Raw genomic sequence first — 20,626 nt, 5'->3', positions numbered from 1 at the left:
ATAACATAAAATTGAATTTAATTCAGTGGAAAGGAACCAAAACAAGACAGACCAGACCAATCAGAATGGAAAGGAGCACAGACAATCCAAATAAACCATTTAATTTATTTATACTGGGTTCTGTGTCTGCTTTGGCTTTCCACATAAATTATGACAGATTTAATGAGCAGCTTTCTCAACATCCCTTAACTGTAAAATAAACCCCAACGGTTTTAATCGTGTGTACCCTGAGCTGATTTGATGACGGAGGGGGTTAAGTTCAGCCCGACAGCTCACTCATTACCATCTCTGTGATGAAAACATGATCCACTTTCAAGGCAGTTTATGAATTGCTTTCCGGTAACTTTGGCAGAGGGGCTTTTGTCGTAGCTCTGCTTTCATACTTACCTCAGAGGCAGCGAAGGAACCTGTTGGTGGGGTTTTGCCGGTGACTGACTCTGCCGTGCAAAATGATTCATTCTTTGCTGGTTTGCTGCATTGAGCGGCAGGAAGCTGAGATGTGGAGGATGCGGAGGTGTCTGGTCTGTGGGGAGTAGGATGGTTCATAAACTCCTCTGAAGTTGCAAGGCGAAACCACAAATAATGCAAAATTGTTTTTCAGCGATGGAAGGCAACACTTGCAGGTGCAATTAGTCCCAAACTTGTCGCTGTGTGCTGCTCGTACTTCTTCTGCAGCACCTGGCAGTCCTCTTCACTGTTTTTAAAGAGGGAACAGCTGTGCCATCCTGAACGATCTGGTGCCTGTCTTAGGTGTGATAAATTAACCTAAACTTGTAGAGTTTTCTGTAATTTAAAAATTATAGATGGACTACTATGTGGGAACAGTGGAGCCCTGAAGTCAATCAGGGCCCTTCACCAGCACGTTTCTTAATATTTAGTGTCACTTTTGATCAAATTCACAACATGGTCCAATGGGGAAAGATATTGTATCATTTTTATGACACACCAAAAAAATACATTTTACATGTTTTACGTGATGGCAAGCTACATTGTAGCCACAGCCGCCCCGGGGCAGCTGTGGCTACAATGTAGCTTGCCATCACCAGTGTGTGAATGTGTGTGTGAATAGGTGGATGACTGAATCTGTAAAGTGCTTTGAGGTCCTTAGGGACTAGTAAAGCGCTATACAAATACAGGCCATTTACCATTATTGTATTTACGTAAGTGATTTCTCTATCACTATCTCTACCACTAATTGAAAACAACAAATGGTTCACCTCATCTTCAGTTTCTTCAGTTCTAAAACCACAAGGTAAAGAGTCCAAGGTAGTGGGGGTTGTCCCTTAGACCTACTAGGGCCAGTTTTCGCCTTTTCCCCTTCTTATGCACCTCATCACTGTGGTGTACATCCTTCTTCCTAAAAAGCATTATTGTAGCCAGTTAATTCTTTCCCCTGACCTTACAGCAGTATTCATTTTTTTTTTATCATCCACACCAGTGTGACATTTTCCAGTTTGAAAGGTTAATTTTTGAATATATTTAGAATAAACAGATCCAGTCTTGGTATGAAAAATGAAAAGTCTGTTTTGAAACGTTCAGACTCCGATCTGGCATCCAGACCGCAGCTCCTGCTGCCTACATGTGTGCCCCGAAGAAATATTAACTCGCATGATAATCACAGGCAAAATATACAAGTGGCAGCTGTGGTACTGACTTGAATTAATCACCTAGCTCTGGGTTCTAAATCTATACAGAGTTTGCATGAAACATGTCAGAAGCGATGACGCTCCAAGCTTAAAATTACCCACTGAAATGGCGCCATCTGCTGCATGTTTTGTGTAAAACACCAGGAACTCCTGCATAAAAGACTATTGTTTTGTTTGCAGTGCTCGATAAGAAAGTAAGGCGGATGTTTTTAAGAAATGAAATGCTTTGAGAGTGTCTACATATAAGGTCTTATTTTGAAAAGGTTCAATATCTGTATATTTATGATCGTACTGACCACCTGCTGTGCCGCCTTTAATCACACAAATTCAATACAGAGTAAACATTCTGACAGTAAATCATACTGAGAGAAAGCAGATAACACCACCTTATATATGTTTACACATTTAAGTGTATGACAGATATAGTTTTTCACTTTCAGTAAGCAGATGATTGTCAAAGACATTTTTTTAATGATGTTTTTTAAGACATGGAAACTGCAAAGTTCAGCTTACACAGGATAATCCGATGATCCTGTCACTAATTAGTTATTTGGAAAATTAGCTTTTCTTCTTTCTAAACTTAAATGAGTCACTGCACCTTTTTTATGCCTATCCCTTCTGGAGATTTAAAAGAGGAGCAGCGGCAACAAATGAAGGAAACAGGAAGTCAGGCAACAACTCCACGTTTTTCTTGAAAAATTGTCTTACTGATAAAAATGTAATTACACTGATCAATACAACACAATTACAGTATATTGATCAAATTAGAAAAATACACAAAAAGTACACAAAGCTGTTAAAAGTACCACAGTTAAACCGTTGCATGGGACAGCACATATGCATCTGATGATGTTTCACTCTAAATTTGCACGTTCCGACTGCGTGACGGTACCAAACAGCCGAGTTCAGTGGAAAGCTGGAAATCTGGAAAGCAGAAGTTATTCCTGTTATTCTGTATCAGGAGTGAGTCAGCTGCTGGCTCACCTCCATGCATATTTTTTGTCTTCTAATGAAGAAGCATCTCTTAGTTCCACTTTATTCTCAGTGGTTCCTCCTGCTGATTTCTTTAGAAAGCAACATTATTGCCTCTGAAACCAGACTAATAAAAGATACTGGTGCTGCCAGTAAGGTTCATTATTAAAGGAAATCAAATGATCATTTAAAAGAATTAAACTCTTGATTTAAAACATGTTCTATATGCACGGAAAAAGTCCAAATTAAAGGATAATTCAGTTCACCACACCTTTGGTCTCATCACAGCAATAAGCGGGGCGTGGCCACGTGACCGGCCGATGGTGCCCACTCAATTCAACGCTTGATAGTTTACCAAATTGAAATGCACAGAGGAGCCAGTCAGTTTCAAAATAAAAGACCCCGAGCAGAGTAGGTGCTCTGATTCTGAAACAAAATCTTGTAGGAAGTCATTTCCAGGGTTGTTATATTAAATATGACACTTTTACTATTATGGTTTATAACATAGTCTGAGCAACAGTTTTACTGTTTGCCTTTTTTGTGTTTAATGTCTTTAAGATCTTAAATAGTGTTTTCTGAAAATTTGTGTGCCTGAGAATTGGAAAAAAATTCAAAATCTTTAAATATAATAAAGAAATGTATCAAAATCCAGGCTGAAAAAGTAAAATTTAGGGCATACCGACTCATTATTTTTGGTAACATCCATTAATACCCTAATTTATTTGTTTTTTGTTGTTGTAATTTTTAAAATTGAAAAAGTGGGATCACTAATACATACATTTTTTCCTTATTATCAGATTATAAACTACAACAGAAAGTTGTAAAATTGATTAACAATATCAGCTATCGTCACCATTTGGCTGTGATAATTGTGTAGTGAAGATTTGAGGCTGTGACAGCCAAATAATTTAATTTTAATAACTAAATCACACGGGACTCATTTATGTCTTTCAGTGACACATCAGAGAGATCACACTATGAAAAATCTTATTTAAAGAACCAAATAAATGTTCTCTGAACCTGCTGTTGTGAGAACTGTGTTAAAATCTTTAAAGACGAATCTTTTAAAAGGCCCTTTCATTATTTTGTCACTACCTGGCAGGATGTCTAATAATAACCTGAGACATCTGTCCACTCTGACCTCTTTGCAGTCCCAAATGGTCAGGAGACATTATTCCCGCAGCTCCTGAAGGTTGGAAATGTGCCGTATTCGGGCCTTTTCTTAAATCACTGAGGTTTTGCTTTTGCTTATCTGGATTGTAGAAATTATACCACCCAGATCTTATAAATCAATTTGTGTCATTAAAGTTATGTTTCCAGCTACAAAAATAAGACTTAGGTTATAATAATTTGGCTTCGGCAGGATGTGAAAGATATGATTTCAGGGTTCGGCTCAGCTACACGATGTTCGTCTCCAGCTTTGGTTCCTGCGTCAGAATCCGGTTGAAACTGAAGCCGCTCAGGTCCAGCGTTTTATAGTTTCCGTCCAGAATCAGCTCCGCCACAGCGCGACCCACCGCAGGCGAGTGCTGCAGGCCATGGCCGCTGAAGCCCGTTGCGAAGTACATGTTGTTGATCAGGGGGTGCGTACCGATGATGGCGTTCTGGTCAAAGGTGTTGTAGTCATAGAAACCTGCCCAGGCACTGGTCACCTGAGGGGAAGAATGTGAGGACAAATGATGTTATTGTAAGTGATAAAGAGAGATCATAATCATTGTTTTTGTTTTGGAAAAGCCCATTTCTGTACCAAGTTTTTAAATTTAACTCACTTAAAATATGGATACAATAAAATTAATCTGCGAGCTTCAAAATAAAACCAGTTCTGGCTGATAATAATGCTGGCAGTAACCACATGACGTGGGTGACCACACTTTCCCAACTGTACCTTAAGTTTCTCGAAAGCAGGAACTCGAAAGGCCAAATGAGGCCAGACATTCTCCTCAAAGAAACTGTGGTCCACCTCTAGATTACTGGCGTCTGGCTCTGCCGCCTGAGGACACACAACCAGTGCAAACAACGACATGATTTGCTCAGCTGTTGAATGTTAACATAAGGAAACAGCTCAGACGTCTTGATGCATTCTCAATCATCCAGGAAAGTAAATCTCCAAAAGTTGATTCTGTTCATCTGGACGTAGCGTTTGAGTTCCTCCAGGGAGGAACGCTGGTGTGAGCGCGGAGTCAAGGAGGCCATTTACGTGAAAAGGGAAAGACCATCTCTGAATCGAGGAGGGGGCCTAAGGGTACATCTGTCGCCGTCTTACAACGCTGTGATTGCAGCCATTCCCCAACTCTCTGTGAATGGGACTCATGGCCATTGATCAGTGGGTTTTGATCAGTGGTTGTTGATCAATGGTCATGAAGCCCACTGTCCCTTCAGTGGGCTGGTTTCAGTCATTATGCAAATGTGCTGTTTATAAGATTGGGAAAACCTGCAGTCAGCTGAGACTGAAGAAGTCACTTGGAAGAGTGACGAAATGTTTCTCCCACAAAACGCTACGTCCAGATGAACAGAATCAACTTTTGGAGAAACAGCTCAGAGATAAAAACCAACCTCCTCTGGCGAGGCCCCGGTGATGTAGTTCCCACCTAACCCCTCTCTCCTGAAGTAAACTCCTGAGTAATCGATTAATATAGGAGTGTCTAGACCGGGACCATCAGGACAGCGGACCACATACACATACCTGAAAAACAGTGACGAAGTAAACAGCTCAGAGTCGTACATCCAGTATGACATTATATCAGCTGATATTTCATTTCATGCCAAGATGTAAGTGAGGTTTCTCTGGCATGAACGTGATCAGACATTTACTCTGTTCTGCGTAGAAAAGTGTCTACAAAGAATTATCCAGAGAGCTCAAAACTCTGTCTTATAAAATGTTTATGTGATGGTTTGACAGCCGTTCAAGGCGGCACGAGGAAAGATTTAGTGGAGGTTTAAATAAGGCAGAAAAATGGGTAGCTTTTCAAAACACAGCCCACAGCTTAAGGTGAAAGTTTAATTTAACATGTGGCTTTTCTGAATTCATGCGAGGTAACCTTCAATACCTATGATTACTTAAAATGTGGGTGCAGGAAAGCAAGGAAGCAACATTTGGGAGTTTTAGAAGAAATAGAAGAAAAAAAGTATCAAAAAAATCCGTCTCTTGTTTTAATGACATCGAATTTTTAAGGGTGTGGGCTATATTATAGACTATACTAACCTTTCCTTCTTAAGTTGTAATTACACAATATTATTAAGGATACACGTTATATTATAGACTAGCCTAACCTCCTTTTTTTAGATTGCAATGTATAAATGAGGTAGGTAGGCTTTTTTATAATACGGTCTGCACTGTGTTGTATATTTACAATTTTAGAGAAACCTAACGTCTCCTTACATTATAATTGTACAGCAGTATCAGGGGTGCAGGCTGTATTATAAAGTATCCGAACTTTCCCTCTTTACATTTTTCTTCTTTCGACTGCTCCCTTTAAGATTCAGCACAGCAAATCATCTCCCTACATCTCACCCTATCCCGAGCATCCTTTGTTCTCAGCTAACAGTAGCACAGTTTCCATCAGCACTCTGTTAGCCAAAGCCAATGGAGGTGGTCTTTGTCAAGCCGAGCTCAGACCGATTTGGTATGGAAATCTCATTTTTTGATTTAATGGTGAATGTCCTTTCGTATTAAACACACCCATTTATCCAAGTTTGGGACTGGCAGTAGGGGTGCAATGGCTCTACCTAAATCTAAAGCCACCATTTACACAGAATGCTTGAGTCTGATGGCATACATACTCAAACATACTCAAACAGTCCAGGTCATGCCGACTAAAGTTATGTGACTGACTCGCTTGTATCCTACTTAGATTCATTTTTATCTGTAGTCTAAATGATGCAGAGCAAGAGTAAAATGAAAAGACTGCAGATGGTAGACGCTGACAGGCAGCGGCATGAAGTTGGTTTTTCAATTTTCGGGGTGCAGAGTCTGAAAAAAGCTGTCTGGTATTGATGCGGTTCGCTGTATGAGGCGCTGCCTTTCAAAGAAAACTCTAGCAGCCCCTCGAGTCAATAGCCTACCTTTTCCGTGGCTCAACAGGCAGTGGGATTCCAGCGATGGACTGCTTGGGGCCAAAGCCAATTCCCAGCATCTCGGTCAGTTTACCAGAAAAGGCTCCTGCTGCATTCACCACAATAGCGCACTCCACTGGCTGGTACTCCAGGCTGTTTGGCATCTGCACCTGCTCGACACAAGCAGAACTCCCATCATCAGAGGTGGGGAAAAAAAAAGAAGTACAAACTTTTTACTTTTACATTTTCAAAACAGGCCCATTAATTTTGGTTTGACGTACTTGAGAGGAGTTATTTTTTCACGGCACTGTGAGCCTTCAAACATCAAACCGATTTGAGTCTGAGCAGGAACACATGAAAGGCAGCCCTGCTCGTGTATTAATCACCAGGAGATGTGGCATAAAAAGAGATGAAAGAGGGGGAAAAACTGTGTGGCATAGTTAAAGAGGTTAAAATGGGCCGGTGTTTTTATTTATTTATTTTTTTGGCACAACACTGGCATGACTGCAGGTGTCCATAAGTCGCTGTACTTCAGCATCTCGCTAGCCACACACAAAACAAGCGTGCATAAAGATCTAACATGTTGCTTCAAGTTGCTAGCTAAAGGTCCAGCTGCCGTATTTCACAGGGAGAGACAAGTACAGAATTATGTACTTTTACCTCCTCTACCCATCATGCACGTTTGTGCTTTTTCTGATTCAGTGCACAGTTTTAACAGAAGTATTTCGTGCCAATCAGTCATCTGGAGCTTGAATTCCATATTTTCATTCTTGGACTCTTAGCAGAGTAGCTCAGCATATTTCACAGATCAAAAATAATTCTAATGTGAAGGTTGGCCGGTTAAAGAAATCCTTTTTTAGCACACAATATTTGTCAAATTGAGATCAAAATTCCATAAACAACATACAACCGTACTAATTATTTAAAATAATATCCCAGAAAGGACAGCACTGTTTCAGCTGCTCAAGAGGACACCAATAGCAATAGCTGTGAAGAGTTTTTAAAATGGCTGATTGTTGCAAAGCAGTATTGTTTAAGGGAAGAGCAAGACCTTCACCCGAGGTAACAGAAAACTGCAGAGAGCTACTTGATGACCTCTGGGAAATATGTTTCCAGGTTTCTTCAGTGAACATGCAGGAAACGTTGGTTAATGACTGATTAGTCTACAGATTATAATAATCCTTTGGTAATATATTGTGCAGTGAAGGATCTCTATGCTGATGGTAATATTGCCTCATCTGGACAGATGTCAGACAGTTTAGTCGTCCTAAGACACATTTCTAACGACGTAATGCAGCTCACAAGTTTTATGGCTTCCCTTTCTGACTCCTTCCTGCCTGCACTCCACAATCCCTCCTGGATTTAGTGCTCTTAAAAAAAAAAGGTATTAAAAGCACCACAAGACAAATTTATGAGGTACTTAGTGCCAGTAATCAGGCGGTGTGGGACACATTAAACAGGACGAGGTCACCTGGGAAGAAATTGCAGTTGATATATGGTCTGAAGGGATTTGAAGAACATGCCATCCATCTGTTGTTATTCAGACTTCACACATTCATTGAGAATCAGCAGAGCTTTTGTACGCAATAATTTTAGTATATTTAATGATACAATAAAGTTTTACTTGAGCAGTTGAAGACACTGCACTGCACAAGTGTCACAGCAACTGAGAATTCCCCTCTAAAGCTTAATAAACATTAACATAAGTGAACCAAACCGAGGGAGGTACAAGTCAGAGACTTCTCTAACATGTTAGCGATCACACAGAATAATAAATAAACAGCTTTATACGCTTCGCTAATCTCACAGACATTCAGCACTTGCAGTCCCACTTACTTTGACTGACTTTATTCTCCTCAGATCCAGCTTTTCTCCATCAGTTGTCGTCATCACGCTTGTCGTATATTTAAATTCTGTGTGAGAAACACATTAAAACCAATTTTCAACACAAAGAAAAAGAAGAAGAAGAAGAAGTTACTTTCAGCTGCTCCCTTATTCACAACGGGTCACCACAGCAGATATTTGATTTGGCAGATTTTCACACCCTTCCTGAGACAAAACACGGGGGACTTTTGTCTCCTATTGGGATCCAACCTTTCGCTATTTAGGCGAATGTAGGAACTGAAATACTCATGTACGGAAGCCTGGAGTTGCCAAACAACTAGTTGTTGTTTTCTGAGATATGTTTTTCTTTTTTTTTTAAAATCAGCTAAATTATTTCAGGGCTGCCAAATAACACCAGATTTTCACAATAAAAATCATTTTTTTCAATCAATCGATCAATTAAAAGAAGGGTGGCATGTGGAGCCAATGGGAAAAGTATCCAAGTATCCAAGTCTTAGTAACTGCAGTGTTGAAAATTTTGGCAGGATTTCAATGTTTATGTGCATCACTGCTCAAGAGACTGGAAATAATTTGAGTTTAATTCAACTGTTTTCGTGGCAAAAGTAAGTTAAAGTCAAACAAAACCAAAGTTTTTGCATTAAAATTAGTGGCAGTTATGTCGTTAATTCGTTAGCGCCGTGCAGCCCCACGCATGGGGCGATCTGCACTAACTCACTAACGGAAATTTGCCACATTAATGCGCTTATGGCGTTAACGTCATTTTAACGAGATTAACGCTGACAGCGTTAAAATACATTTAAAGTTAAATTATATAGAATAAAAGAGAATACATTGTTGGATCATTCATTAATGTGTATATGACTTTAACGATGCACATAGAGATGATTTTAATTGCTTATTTACCGCCTCATAGCTTATCTATCATAAACATATTACTTTATTTATGTTTTAAAACTACAAAAAATGGTGAGTAACTACAGTTTTAAAGCAAAGTTTAAATTTCTACATCCTAATCTTGTCCCTCCACTTGTTCTATCAGTCCTCTCATCCAACGAATGATGTAAGATTAATATTTCTCTAAAGCCATGAAGAGAGCTGCCTGAGGAAATCAGGTCAGCAGAGTCAGAGACTTCCTCTCTTCTTAAGACAGAGAAAACCTCTGATTTTATTGGTCTGCTCTGTGTGAATATGTGATACGAGTGAATTCTTTTTATACAGATGCCTGTGTAACATAACAGTTTTGTAAAACGCAACCTCAATCTCTGTGTAACACACAAGGCGTCCTTTGGTGCCTTGAGGCTCCAGCTGTGGCAACATCAGTCACCAAGGGATAAACGTCCTGGTTTAGAGACCTACAAAGCCTGTGCTAAGCAGCTGGAGGGGTTTTTTTGTTTTGTTTTTCTTATTTATTTTTTTTTTGAGGGGGGGAATATGCTCCAGATTTAAAAGCAAGGAGACAGCGTTTCACTTCCCAGTGGGATCACTTTGTTCCCCCTTTGTCACCCCCCTGGTTCTGTTTAGGCACTAAAAACTACCCACTGAGCTTTAGGAAAAGATTGTGTTTTTTTTTTTTTTTTAATCCACCACTTCATAATGGTGAATATTGAGTTTTTAGACTCGTCTCACTTATGCTAGAACAAGGTGAGTCGAGGACAGTGAATCCCTATTAATGGAAAGAGAACGGACCGGTTGCTGTTGATTTTGTGGTCTGGTTGTTTTGTTAAGAGTGCTAGTATACAGTGTTGGGGAGTAACGGAATACATGTACCGCCGTTACGTATTTAAAATACAAAATATGAGTAGCTGTATTCCGTTAGAGTTACCGTTTAAAAAGGTGGTATTTAGAATACAGTTACTTTGTTGAAATAAATGGATTACACGGCGGTACTTTCCTGTTTCATATTGTCGCGGGTCAGGACTGTTTGGGTTTTGTTTGACAGCTACGTTCTGTTGTTCCAGGCGGCAGCGTTACGGTTGCCATGGTTACAGGGTGACGCTCTCTCTCTCTCTGCGTGTTTCCTGGGTGAGAGAGCGCCTTTTTGTTGTTGCTGTGCTAAGCTAATAGGCAGAATGCTACAGGTATAGCTCTAAAGAATGTAGCATCATAGGCAGTGTAGTCCGTGCTGCAAGGAGAATGGACTGCCATACCCGTTATGTGTCTGTGAGCGAGGGAGGGAGAAAAAGGAAAAGTACGAGCTGTCATCGAGCAAAAACGGGAGATGGAAGCATGTAAATATAATAACTAGAAAGCGAAAATTTCAGAAGAAATTTTAAGTGTGCCTATGCCGCTGCTAATCAGTATAGTTTGCCATTCATACGGCTACAGAGAACAAAACTCAGCAGAGCAGCCATTCTCCACCATGAACTATGGTAAAAACAAACACTGCTCACGCCTCACAAATGACAGCTTACAGTTTTGTGTAAAGATGAGGTGACTTCGTACAGCCCCGATTTGAAGACGCTGTGCACACAGGTTCATGAGCAGAAGTCCCATTGTACCACGGCAGACCCGACAATGTTTGCATGAACATGCTTTGAAGCATTACGTTATGGACCAATTTTCACACATGGTTGGTGTACCCACACAGAGGGCTGTAGCTTTTCAACTCACAGCCCAACATACACCCAAAAAACAGCCGAGAGAGCACAGACTTTACGCCCGAGAGACGTGATTGCAGATGCCGCTCAGGTGGGTCCACCTCCCCTGCAGCGGCACTGCAGACCACGCCCCGCCACATACATCAAACACGTAAAATAAATATTTATGCACTTTTGCATTCACTTTTTGTTTTTGTTATTTTTACACAGTGTTCTGAATGAATAACAATGGTCTACAGCCAGTCTTGTGTATTATTATACAAACTTTTGGTTGTAAGATTCAGATAACTATTTAATAAAAGCTAAATATTTTATATGAGAATAAGAAAGAAAAGTATATCTTTGTGCCCCCCTTTCCCTGTAAATGCCCTACCTGGCCCCCTGGCAAAAGCTTTGCTAGATCCGCCCCTGCACAGTTACCAGCTGTCAGCTACACAGAAAAGGAGCTTGGTGTTATTTGTCTCTCAGAAACAGTTCATAACTTTCCTTCAACTCATTCATGTCACCTAAAAAGTAAACCTGTTTCTCCATCACCAGTTCAGCTCTGATGATTCAGTAAGGACATCTCCTGGTTTCGACCAGCCGTTTTTACAGCTGTGGCTCCAGCAAACATCAGCTGATACTAGAAATTAAAATCAAATGAATTCTAACAACAGCTGATCAAGCTTAAACGTGCTGCTGTTGTTTAGCGCGATAAACAAACAAGAGAGAAAAGCCGATCATTGATCAGTTTCATATTTGAAGTTGCAACAGGCAAGAGAATGACGGGAAGACTCCGCTCTGCAGCATAATGACAGAATAAATCCAGCTTTGTGTCTTTTTCCATTCTACCTGAAGTCCGGGACAAACTGCGTTCCTTTTTCAGCTCAATACGAAACGCGTAATATTTTCTCTGAATGCGGGACAATTCCGTTTGTACGGAACGGTTGGCAACTCTAAGAACTAACCCTTATGAATAAAATAAAGTTCAACATCAGTAACTTAGCACGCACACAGCTGTATAGAAACTCCGTCGTGCTAGCTAGCGCACAGTACGTGTTATTGTAACTGAAACGAAACGAGTGTGACCCGCCTCACTGAAAGCCAAGCCCGGGTGCTTTTGAGTGAAGCGGCGCTAGCCGCGCTAGCTAGCCGCGCTAGCTAGCCGGCTAACAGCAACATCGTAAGAGAACTGTTGCTAATATGGGATGTCTTGATAAAACGAGCAGATATTTGAAGTTTACACAGCTACATTCTCGCCTGAAAATATCTTAAAAGTTTATTTTGTGACCTAGAAACACTAATAAAAGCAATATATAAAACGAAGAGGTAGCCGCCATTGTTTTACTCGGCAGAGGTGTGCTATGAATTGTGGGATATGGAGTTTTCCACCAAGCATACACCCTTGCGGTTACCGTAACTATTCAATGGTTCGCGCAACCTTAAAAATTCCAATGGTTCCTGAAAGCAGCGACGCTGTGCGCGCCATTGATATTGTCGTCATTACGGTAATCCAAATAAGGGTAGACAGGCCGTACCACTCCCGGCATACCACTAGAGAGAGCCAACACACCACAAATGAAGTTTGAAATTTGTTTCAGTGGGACCAAAAGATGGAGCCAACACACCACAAATGAAGCCTTCCCATTCATTTCAATGGGCAAAAACTTGCATTAAAATATTCATATTTAAAAAACTATAGAATTAATAAACACCAAAAGTCATGAGTTACACGGCGAAATTTTAGGCGGAAAAAGGAAAATAATAAGAATAAGAATAATAAATCCGACGAATAGTAATAAGTGTGCCTCTTGGCATAGGCACACTTAATAACCACTGCAGCCAAGAAGAGTGCCTGACGAGCCCAGTTGTAAGTAAGCTATTAAGACTCAATTGTACACTGTGTTGTGTTTTCCTCCGAACAAAAGTTCAGTTGGAGCAGCCTTTCAACGCCTCTCTCTGTAGAGCAGAGTTGACCCACACAACAAAGTAAAGCTATTTTTTGGCTATGAGCCCGACACAGAACCCTGCGTATTAGCCAGAGGTCCCTTTACTACGGTTCGGAGCCGCGGACCTTCAGTAATAGCAATATATCACAGCAATAGTACATTCACGTAGTTGTAAACAGCATGATAATATATTAAGTAATCCAAAGTATTCAGAATACGTTACTCTCATTGAGTAACGTAACGGAATATGTTACAGAATACATTTTGGGGCATGTATTCTGTAATCTGTAATGGAATACATTTTAAAAGTAACCTTCCCAACACTGCTAGTACAGGGAGTGCAGAATTATTAGGCAAATGAGTATTTTGTCCACATCATCCTCTTCATGCATGTTGTCTTACTCCAAGCTGTATAGGCTCGAAAGCCTACTACCAATTAAGCATATTAGGTGATGTGCATCTCTGTAATGAGAAGGGGTGTGGTCTAATGACATCAACACCCTATATCAGGTGTGCATAATTATTAGGCAACGTCCTTTCCTTTGGCAAAATGGGTCAAATGAAGGACTTGACAGGCTCAGAAAAGTCAAAAATAGTGAGATATCTTGCAGAGGGATGCAGCAGTCTCAAAATTGCAAAGCTTCTGAAGCGTGATCATCAAACAATCAAGCGTTTCATTCAAAATAGTCAACAGGGTCGCAAGAAGCGTGTGGAAAAACCAAGGCGCAAAATAACTGCCCATGAACTGAGAAAAGTCAAGCGTGCAGCTGCCAAGATGCCACTTGCCACCAGTTTGGCCATATTCAGAGCTGCAACATCACTGGAGTGCCCAAAAGCACAAGGTGTGCAATACTCAGAGACATGGCCAAGGTAAGAAAGGCTGAAAGACGACCACCACTGAACGAGACACACAAGCTGAAACGTCAAGACTGGGCCAAGAAATATCTCAAGACTGGTTTTCTAAGGTTTTATGGACTGATGAATGAGAGTGAGTCTTGATGGGCCAGATGGATGGGCCCGTGGCTGGATTGGTAAAGGGCAGAGAGCTCCAGTCCGACTCAGACGCCAGCAAGGTGGAGGTGGAGTACTGGTTTGGGCTGGTATCATCAAAGATGAGCTTGTGGGGCCTTTTCGGGTTGAGGATGGAGTCAAGCTCAACTCCCAGTCCTACTGCCAGTTTCTGGAAGACACCTTCTTCAAGCAGTGGTACAGGAAGAAGTCTGCATCCTTCAAGAAAAACATGATTTTCATGCAGGACATGCTCCATCACACGCGTCCAAGTACTCCACAGCGTGGCTGGCAAGAAAGGGTATAAAAGAAGAAAAACTAATGACATGGCCTCCTTGTTCACCTGATCTGAACCCCATTGAGAACCTGTGGTCCATCATCAAATGTGAGATTTACAAGGAGGGAAAACAGTACACCTCTCTGAACAGTGTCTGGGAGGCTGTGGTTGCTGCTGCACGCAATGTTGATGGTGAACAGATCAAAACTCTGACAGAATCCATGGATGGCAGGCTTTTGAGTGTCCTTGCAAAGAAAGGTGGCTATATTGGTCGCTGATTTGTTTTTGTTTTGTTTTTGAATGTCAGAAATGTATATTTGTGAATGTGGAGATGTTATATTGGTTTCACTGGTAAAAATAAATAATTGAAATGGGTATATATTTGTTTTTTGTTAAGTTGCCTAATAATTATGCACAGTAATAGTCACCTGCACACACAGATATCCCCCTAAAATAGCTAAAACTAAAAACAAACTAAAAACTACTTCCAAAAACATTCAGCTTTGATATTAATGAGTTTTTTGGGTTCATTGAGAACATGGTTGTTGTTCAATAATAAAATTATTCCTCAAAAATACAACTTGTCTAATAATTCTGCACTCCCTGTATAAATGAAAATGACTGGGTTGTGTCCCCAGCTACATGCCTATGGCAACAATATTATTAATACTGATTAATTTTTTTTAAAAATTAGAAACACCTAAAATACACTCTTACAGCTGCTCCACAGGCAGTGCTTCCACCCTGTTTAATTTAAGCTCTGTATAAGTGAAGATTCTTATTAATTTTATAGCTATTCTTATATTTTCCAAATTTATAAGACTGATGTCGCACAAATGAAAACTTCTGATTTGTCCAAAATAATTCAAAAACAAACATTCGGTTTATACAAAAACTATAAATCTTAAGCACTGAATAGGATTATAACAACTTCTTAGCAGACGTATTTCCCCTGTGTGTGTGTGTGTGTGTGTGTATTTGTTTAGTTGTCAGGACGCTGTAACGAACCTGTGACTTCCCCACAGCACTGAATGGCTCCCATGGAGATGGCCTTCCTCTTAAAGGCGTTCAGCAGAGTCCATGGGTCAAACCAGCCCTCATTCTCCAGCCCTGCATGACAGAAGATCAGACAGACATTCACAATGGTGCGCACGATTACTGAATATTACAAGGAAATCATGAACAACTGGATAAAAGTACTAAAACTGGCACATTTTCTCTTTTAAATGATTCATTTGATAAAGACCATTAGCCACTTGAAATATAACATTTCTGGTTTTCTGATTATCAATAAGTGATGCCAGACTTCAGGGAATAATACTTATCGAATATTACAATACTATTAGTACTATAATATGCCATAACTAATAGTAATAATTGAGAGAACTGCTGGAGCTCCTGAGATGTGAATAGTTTCCGTTTCTTACTGACTGTGACAAAAGAAGACAAATCAGGATCTAAAACTGGGCTGTCGGAGAATAATTAGGCGACTCCACACCACTATCATCTAATATTAGCAGATGGAAAGAACTGTCAGACGCCCTGATAAGTTAAATTACTGTTGGCTGCAGCTTTGCATTACTCGGATTAGTTTTTCTAAGGTCTTAAAACGAGAGTGTGTCATAGGCTCATATATCACAGTTAATCTTCTGCTTAAGTGTTGCAAATTTCTTAAAAATCGTGACCCAAATGATGGTGTTGGGGATTTTTGCCTGGATGGGAATCCAGTGACGTAATTGGGTGTGCAAACACAGATTAACGAATGCTTTTGCGCCTATTTTTCACTTATATATTTGGTGTGTATTTGTTACACTGGTTGCCCCAGGACAGAGCTGCAGACTGTTTTCAACATTAGTGGAAATTCTCTCCAAGAAGAGGAAGTCAAAACTTTAGGCGTTAATAAGAACTCTAATGGGATTTACAGGTGCCACGAGCTAAAGCACTTTAGCTTTAGTCTGCAGAACACGAAACAGCAGCAGAGAAAGTCACACTGTAGATATCCAGCTCAGTTAAATACAAACAGATAAGAACAAAATTCAGAGCCAAATATACAGTTGTGGTCAGATGTTTACACATGTTCTTCATGGGCATGAATGTCATGGTAATTTGGGGCTTTTAATGATTTCTTTGAACAGTTATTTTTCCAGTGTGTGATGAATGTACAGCACACTCCTTTAAGAAATTTAAAAAACAAGAATTGGGTGCACAGATTTTTATTTATTTTGGATTTCACCAGGTCAAAACCTCTGCATTCATGCTCAAATATATACATGCACCTCCACTAATATGTTTAAATATCCATTAGCAAGTTGTACTTTAACCATCACAAGCTTCTGGCTGGAGTGTTTCTGGTGTGTTTCCTAGTAAAGATGTGCCTTTTAAGCACAGTCCACAAATGTTCAATAAGGTTGAGGTTGATCTTTGGAAAGGCACTTCCAGAAGCTTAACGTTCACCTGCTTTATCCATCCCAAAACCAGATGTGAAGTATGTTTGGAATCATTTTCCTGTTTGAACATCCAACAGTGTCCAAGTTTCAACCATCAAACTGTTGATTTGAGTTCAAGTTGAAAAATTTGGAGGTAGTTCTTCATTATTCCATCCGGTTGGTGTAATAAAACAGCACCACTGGCAGCAAAACAGCCCCAAGTGATGCTACCACCACCGTGCTTCACAGTTGGTACATTGTTCTTTGGTTTGAATACGTCGCCTTTACTCCTTCATAGATGTGGCCAGATAGCCTAACCTTTGTTTTATCTGACCATAAAACTTTTCTCTAGAAGGTGAATTTCAAATTTCAGTTGAGCTTGAAGGTGTCCGGTTTCGAGCAGGAGCTTCTTTCTTGGTCAGCACCCTTTCAGTCCACGGTGGCGTAAAACTTCCTCTACTATGGACAGTGGCATTTGTGTTCTAACAGTTTCTGGTTCGTAGCACGTTCGAGCCTGTTTGGTTTTTCCAGATCTTGGTAAAGTGGTGACACATCTGAATAACTTGGACTTACTTATGAAATGATCTTAGACTTGTTGTTTAAAAATAGGCTTTCCAATTGTTCTGAGTATCGTCAGTGCTACCAAACAAATTCTTTTTATGCCAGAAAAAATAAAATAACAGCTGCAGTCAATCATGATCAGTGATGAGAAGCTAACAGGTCTCGACCTTGTCTGGTGTGGCTGCTGATAATCATTACAGACCTTCAGTTCACCATTTATTTGCACTCACCGTATGAAGCAAGAACCACACCCTCTGTGTTTACCCACGGAAACTTCTCCTTCAGTTGTGTCGGAGACAGAAGAGACACTTTGGCTCCAGCGTACCTGAAATGTGAGTTAAATTTTAGCTTCCTGATATCCCAAAAACTCACAAACTTAGCAACTAATATGTAACTAATCACAGAATAAGATGAAAAATGTCCTTAGTGTTTTTATTGATTAATTCTAGCACCTTACAGAAATCCTCTAGGACTGAAAATGGAAAAATGTATAATTTATAAACCCTATGGCTGTTTTATGAGTTCAGTTTCTTTCCAAAATGTAAATATATCAGGACATTTTTAAAATTAACTGCAACTCTGAAAATTAATAATGGCAAATGACCGTTCACGGCCCTTCACGTTACACACTGTGGGTTTTTACTGTGGTGTGAGCACTGGTTTCTTGAGCCTGATACCTTTGGATGCTGTAGTTCTCCTCCATGATGTGAGCCACCGCCTCACTGGCCAGGAAGAGGTATCCTGAGTGGTTAAACTGCAGGTCTATGGGGTCTTCGTTCAACACGCCGAGATGCTCCTGACGGGATTCAGAGGTGTGACAGTTTGCACTCTTTAAATAAAACATTTAACTGCATTTTGTATTTAATATCAAAATTTGTTTGATGATCTGAGACATACAGGAAAAATCAGGAAGGGGGGGAATTTTTTCACAGCACTGTATGACAGAAAAAAGTATAATAGGTCCTCTTTGATCTCATCTGACATGGCTATAAAGTGTTCACATATTAACAAAGCACATGTTCTGTCACATTTAATGATTAAAAGCCTCATTGTTCATTTCCAGTGACCTACATTGATGTTCCTCATGAAGTCGGCAGAGGCCAGGGAGAGGTGGATGTTCTCCGGCAGGGAGAACTGCTGTCGGATCCCCCCAGCAGATAGCACTGTGGAGGCCTGGGAGTACTGCGAACAGTCAGGGGGAGCAGTTTATGAATATGAGGAGGAAAAGGCAGAGGATTAGTTTGAACAGCAGTGAGGACATGACTCATGAGCACAGTATGATCCTTTCTCCTGACACTTTGAATAGATTTAAATCATGCAAATTTTTGAAAGGAATAAAGTGACACTGCTAGTCTACACTCATTATCTCTCAGTCCCTCACCGTTGGGTCCTTCTCCACAACCAGGACCCGCACCCCTCCGCGCACCATCTCCTTCTGTTTCAGCCAGTAGGCGATGGACCAGCCCACCACCCCGCCTCCGACGATCACGATATCCGCCCTCTCTGGAGGAAGGTTGGGGTTGATCTCCAGAGGAGTCCAGCTGCTCCCTGGAAGCGCGTCCATCGCCTTCTTCCGCATAGCTTCCATATGGGTCTCCAGATCTGAGCCACAAAACCCCAAACTTTACACTCTCTCAAGGTTACTTGCAAATGTTTACCTTCAGCTAAGAAATTAAAATGCTTCCTGGTACTTTAGCTATCACTCTCAAATACGGCATATAAAACAGTTTATACATTACAAACACTTTAACGCAAATTAACATGCATGGTTGTTCCTTTTGAATTTTCGGCCAAATCGTTTAGTAGTTTAGTGCAAAGAACTATAAAAGTTGTTATCTGAAACACTGTATGCAACCGAATTGCAGACAGGCTTCTAGTAGCTTATTAAAACTGTTTAGCAGGATCCTAAAAGTTGCACATATTTATAGAAACAAACCATTTGATAATTTTAGTATTTTTAAATGTAAGCTGGCTTGCTGAGTTGCACAACAGTCGTCCTGGTTACTCCCACCTTTGAAGAAGTCATTTCGTAGAGATGTGCCTGTGCTAAAGCTTTGACACAGAGACAGATGTCCGTTCAGCCATGTGGATCGACGTGTAACCTGTGTGGAGGTGAGTAATCCACGAGCCGGCCCCACCTTCACCTGCAGCCGCCGCCACATGGCAGACATGGCTGGGCTTCAGTAAGCTAATCGGCTAGCTAAAGTGAAACACGATGCAAACCAAAACAAGAGCAGCGTGAGCAAACTTTCATTCTTCCTCCATCACAACAGCACTAACGGTCTAACCTTGCAGCGCTGCTAACAAAAACACGCAGCACGACCGGTTTCACTTAAGCGTCCTTCAAAATAAAAGAACCAATCTGGACCATTTAGCGGATTAGTGTGTGAAGCAGTGATGCATTCACCTTTTCTGACACTTCAGAAGCCAGAAATCTGCACCTAAGCAACCATTAACAATAAAAAGCGCTCGAAGTTGAATTGTACTTAAAGTAAGGGCAGTGCAATAGCTTTAAAAACTTTTATTTTGCCCCCCTTTTAAAAAAAATCACACGGATTAATTTCATATCTTCCAAACTGTCCCACAACTGGAGAATCTGATTTGTACTTTTTATTTGTGTATGTGTGTAGATATATATGTCCAGATTTCACCCCATATACAAAAGAAACAAGATGTATTTTGCAAAGGATGCAAAAAATAACAGTAGCAGACCCTTTTTTTTTTCTTGTTGGCTTCATTGTTTAGCTCCACAACACAGGCATAAAGTGTGATATATTTTGGAGGTCCAAAGGAATATAATTTAACTGAATAAATTCAAGATGAATATGAACCGATGCCTATTTAAAGAGGGCGTTTCCACAGCAAACTGATGCTGATATCCACACACTGGAGCAGAAAAAGTCACTGAATCCAGGAAATGTGCATGATGCTGACATTTTCCTGTGTCCAGTGTTTAAATGAACCCATGCACACATGAATATACAAACTTTATATAGCTTTTATGTCAGCTAATTATCCCCTGCTGATAGTTAATAAGAACTTATGAAATATTTTTTATGTAATTTTTTGATTCAGTCAGTGATCCAAAACACAAAAATGTAAAATATAAAATGTACAATGGCATAATCGTGTTCTGATAAATCTATTAATTAACTGACCACTTAAATGCGATTCTCAGAAATACATGCTGGGGTCATCACTGTTAAGATACATTTAATCAGTAAACTTTCAAATCTTATGTTTTCAGCTTTTTTGTGTAGAAAAATGTAAAATCAGAAAGAAAATATTTACTAAATAACTGAATAGATTTATC

The 20,626-nt window shown here is 40.2% G+C and overlaps 1 protein-coding gene across 1 annotated transcript; it reads right to left on the bottom strand.

The window, feature by feature from the left end:
- Positions 1-1,910: 1,910 nt before the first annotated feature.
- foxred1 (FAD-dependent oxidoreductase domain containing 1) lies at positions 1,911-19,615 on the bottom strand. The gene is made up of 11 exons (XM_040032475.1): positions 19,325-19,615; positions 18,695-18,915; positions 18,385-18,495; positions 17,991-18,109; positions 17,544-17,638; positions 15,335-15,436; positions 8,508-8,584; positions 6,681-6,841; positions 5,172-5,301; positions 4,504-4,608; positions 1,911-4,270 (listed from the first exon to the last, which is right to left on the bottom strand). Exons 1-11 carry the CDS (start codon positions 19,482-19,484, stop codon positions 4,016-4,018), a joined length of 1,536 nt encoding a protein of 511 aa, XP_039888409.1. The 5' UTR covers positions 19,485-19,615; the 3' UTR covers positions 1,911-4,015.
- Positions 19,616-20,626: the final 1,011 nt, after the last annotated feature.

This window comes from Simochromis diagramma, unplaced genomic scaffold (genome assembly GCF_900408965.1).
Source record: "Simochromis diagramma unplaced genomic scaffold, fSimDia1.1 OVJJ01000216.1, whole genome shotgun sequence".
In the NCBI taxonomy this organism is placed as follows: domain Eukaryota; kingdom Metazoa; phylum Chordata; class Actinopteri; order Cichliformes; family Cichlidae; genus Simochromis; species Simochromis diagramma.
Note: the sequence above shows the minus strand (reverse complement) of the source record. Positions and strands in the feature narration are given on the sequence as shown.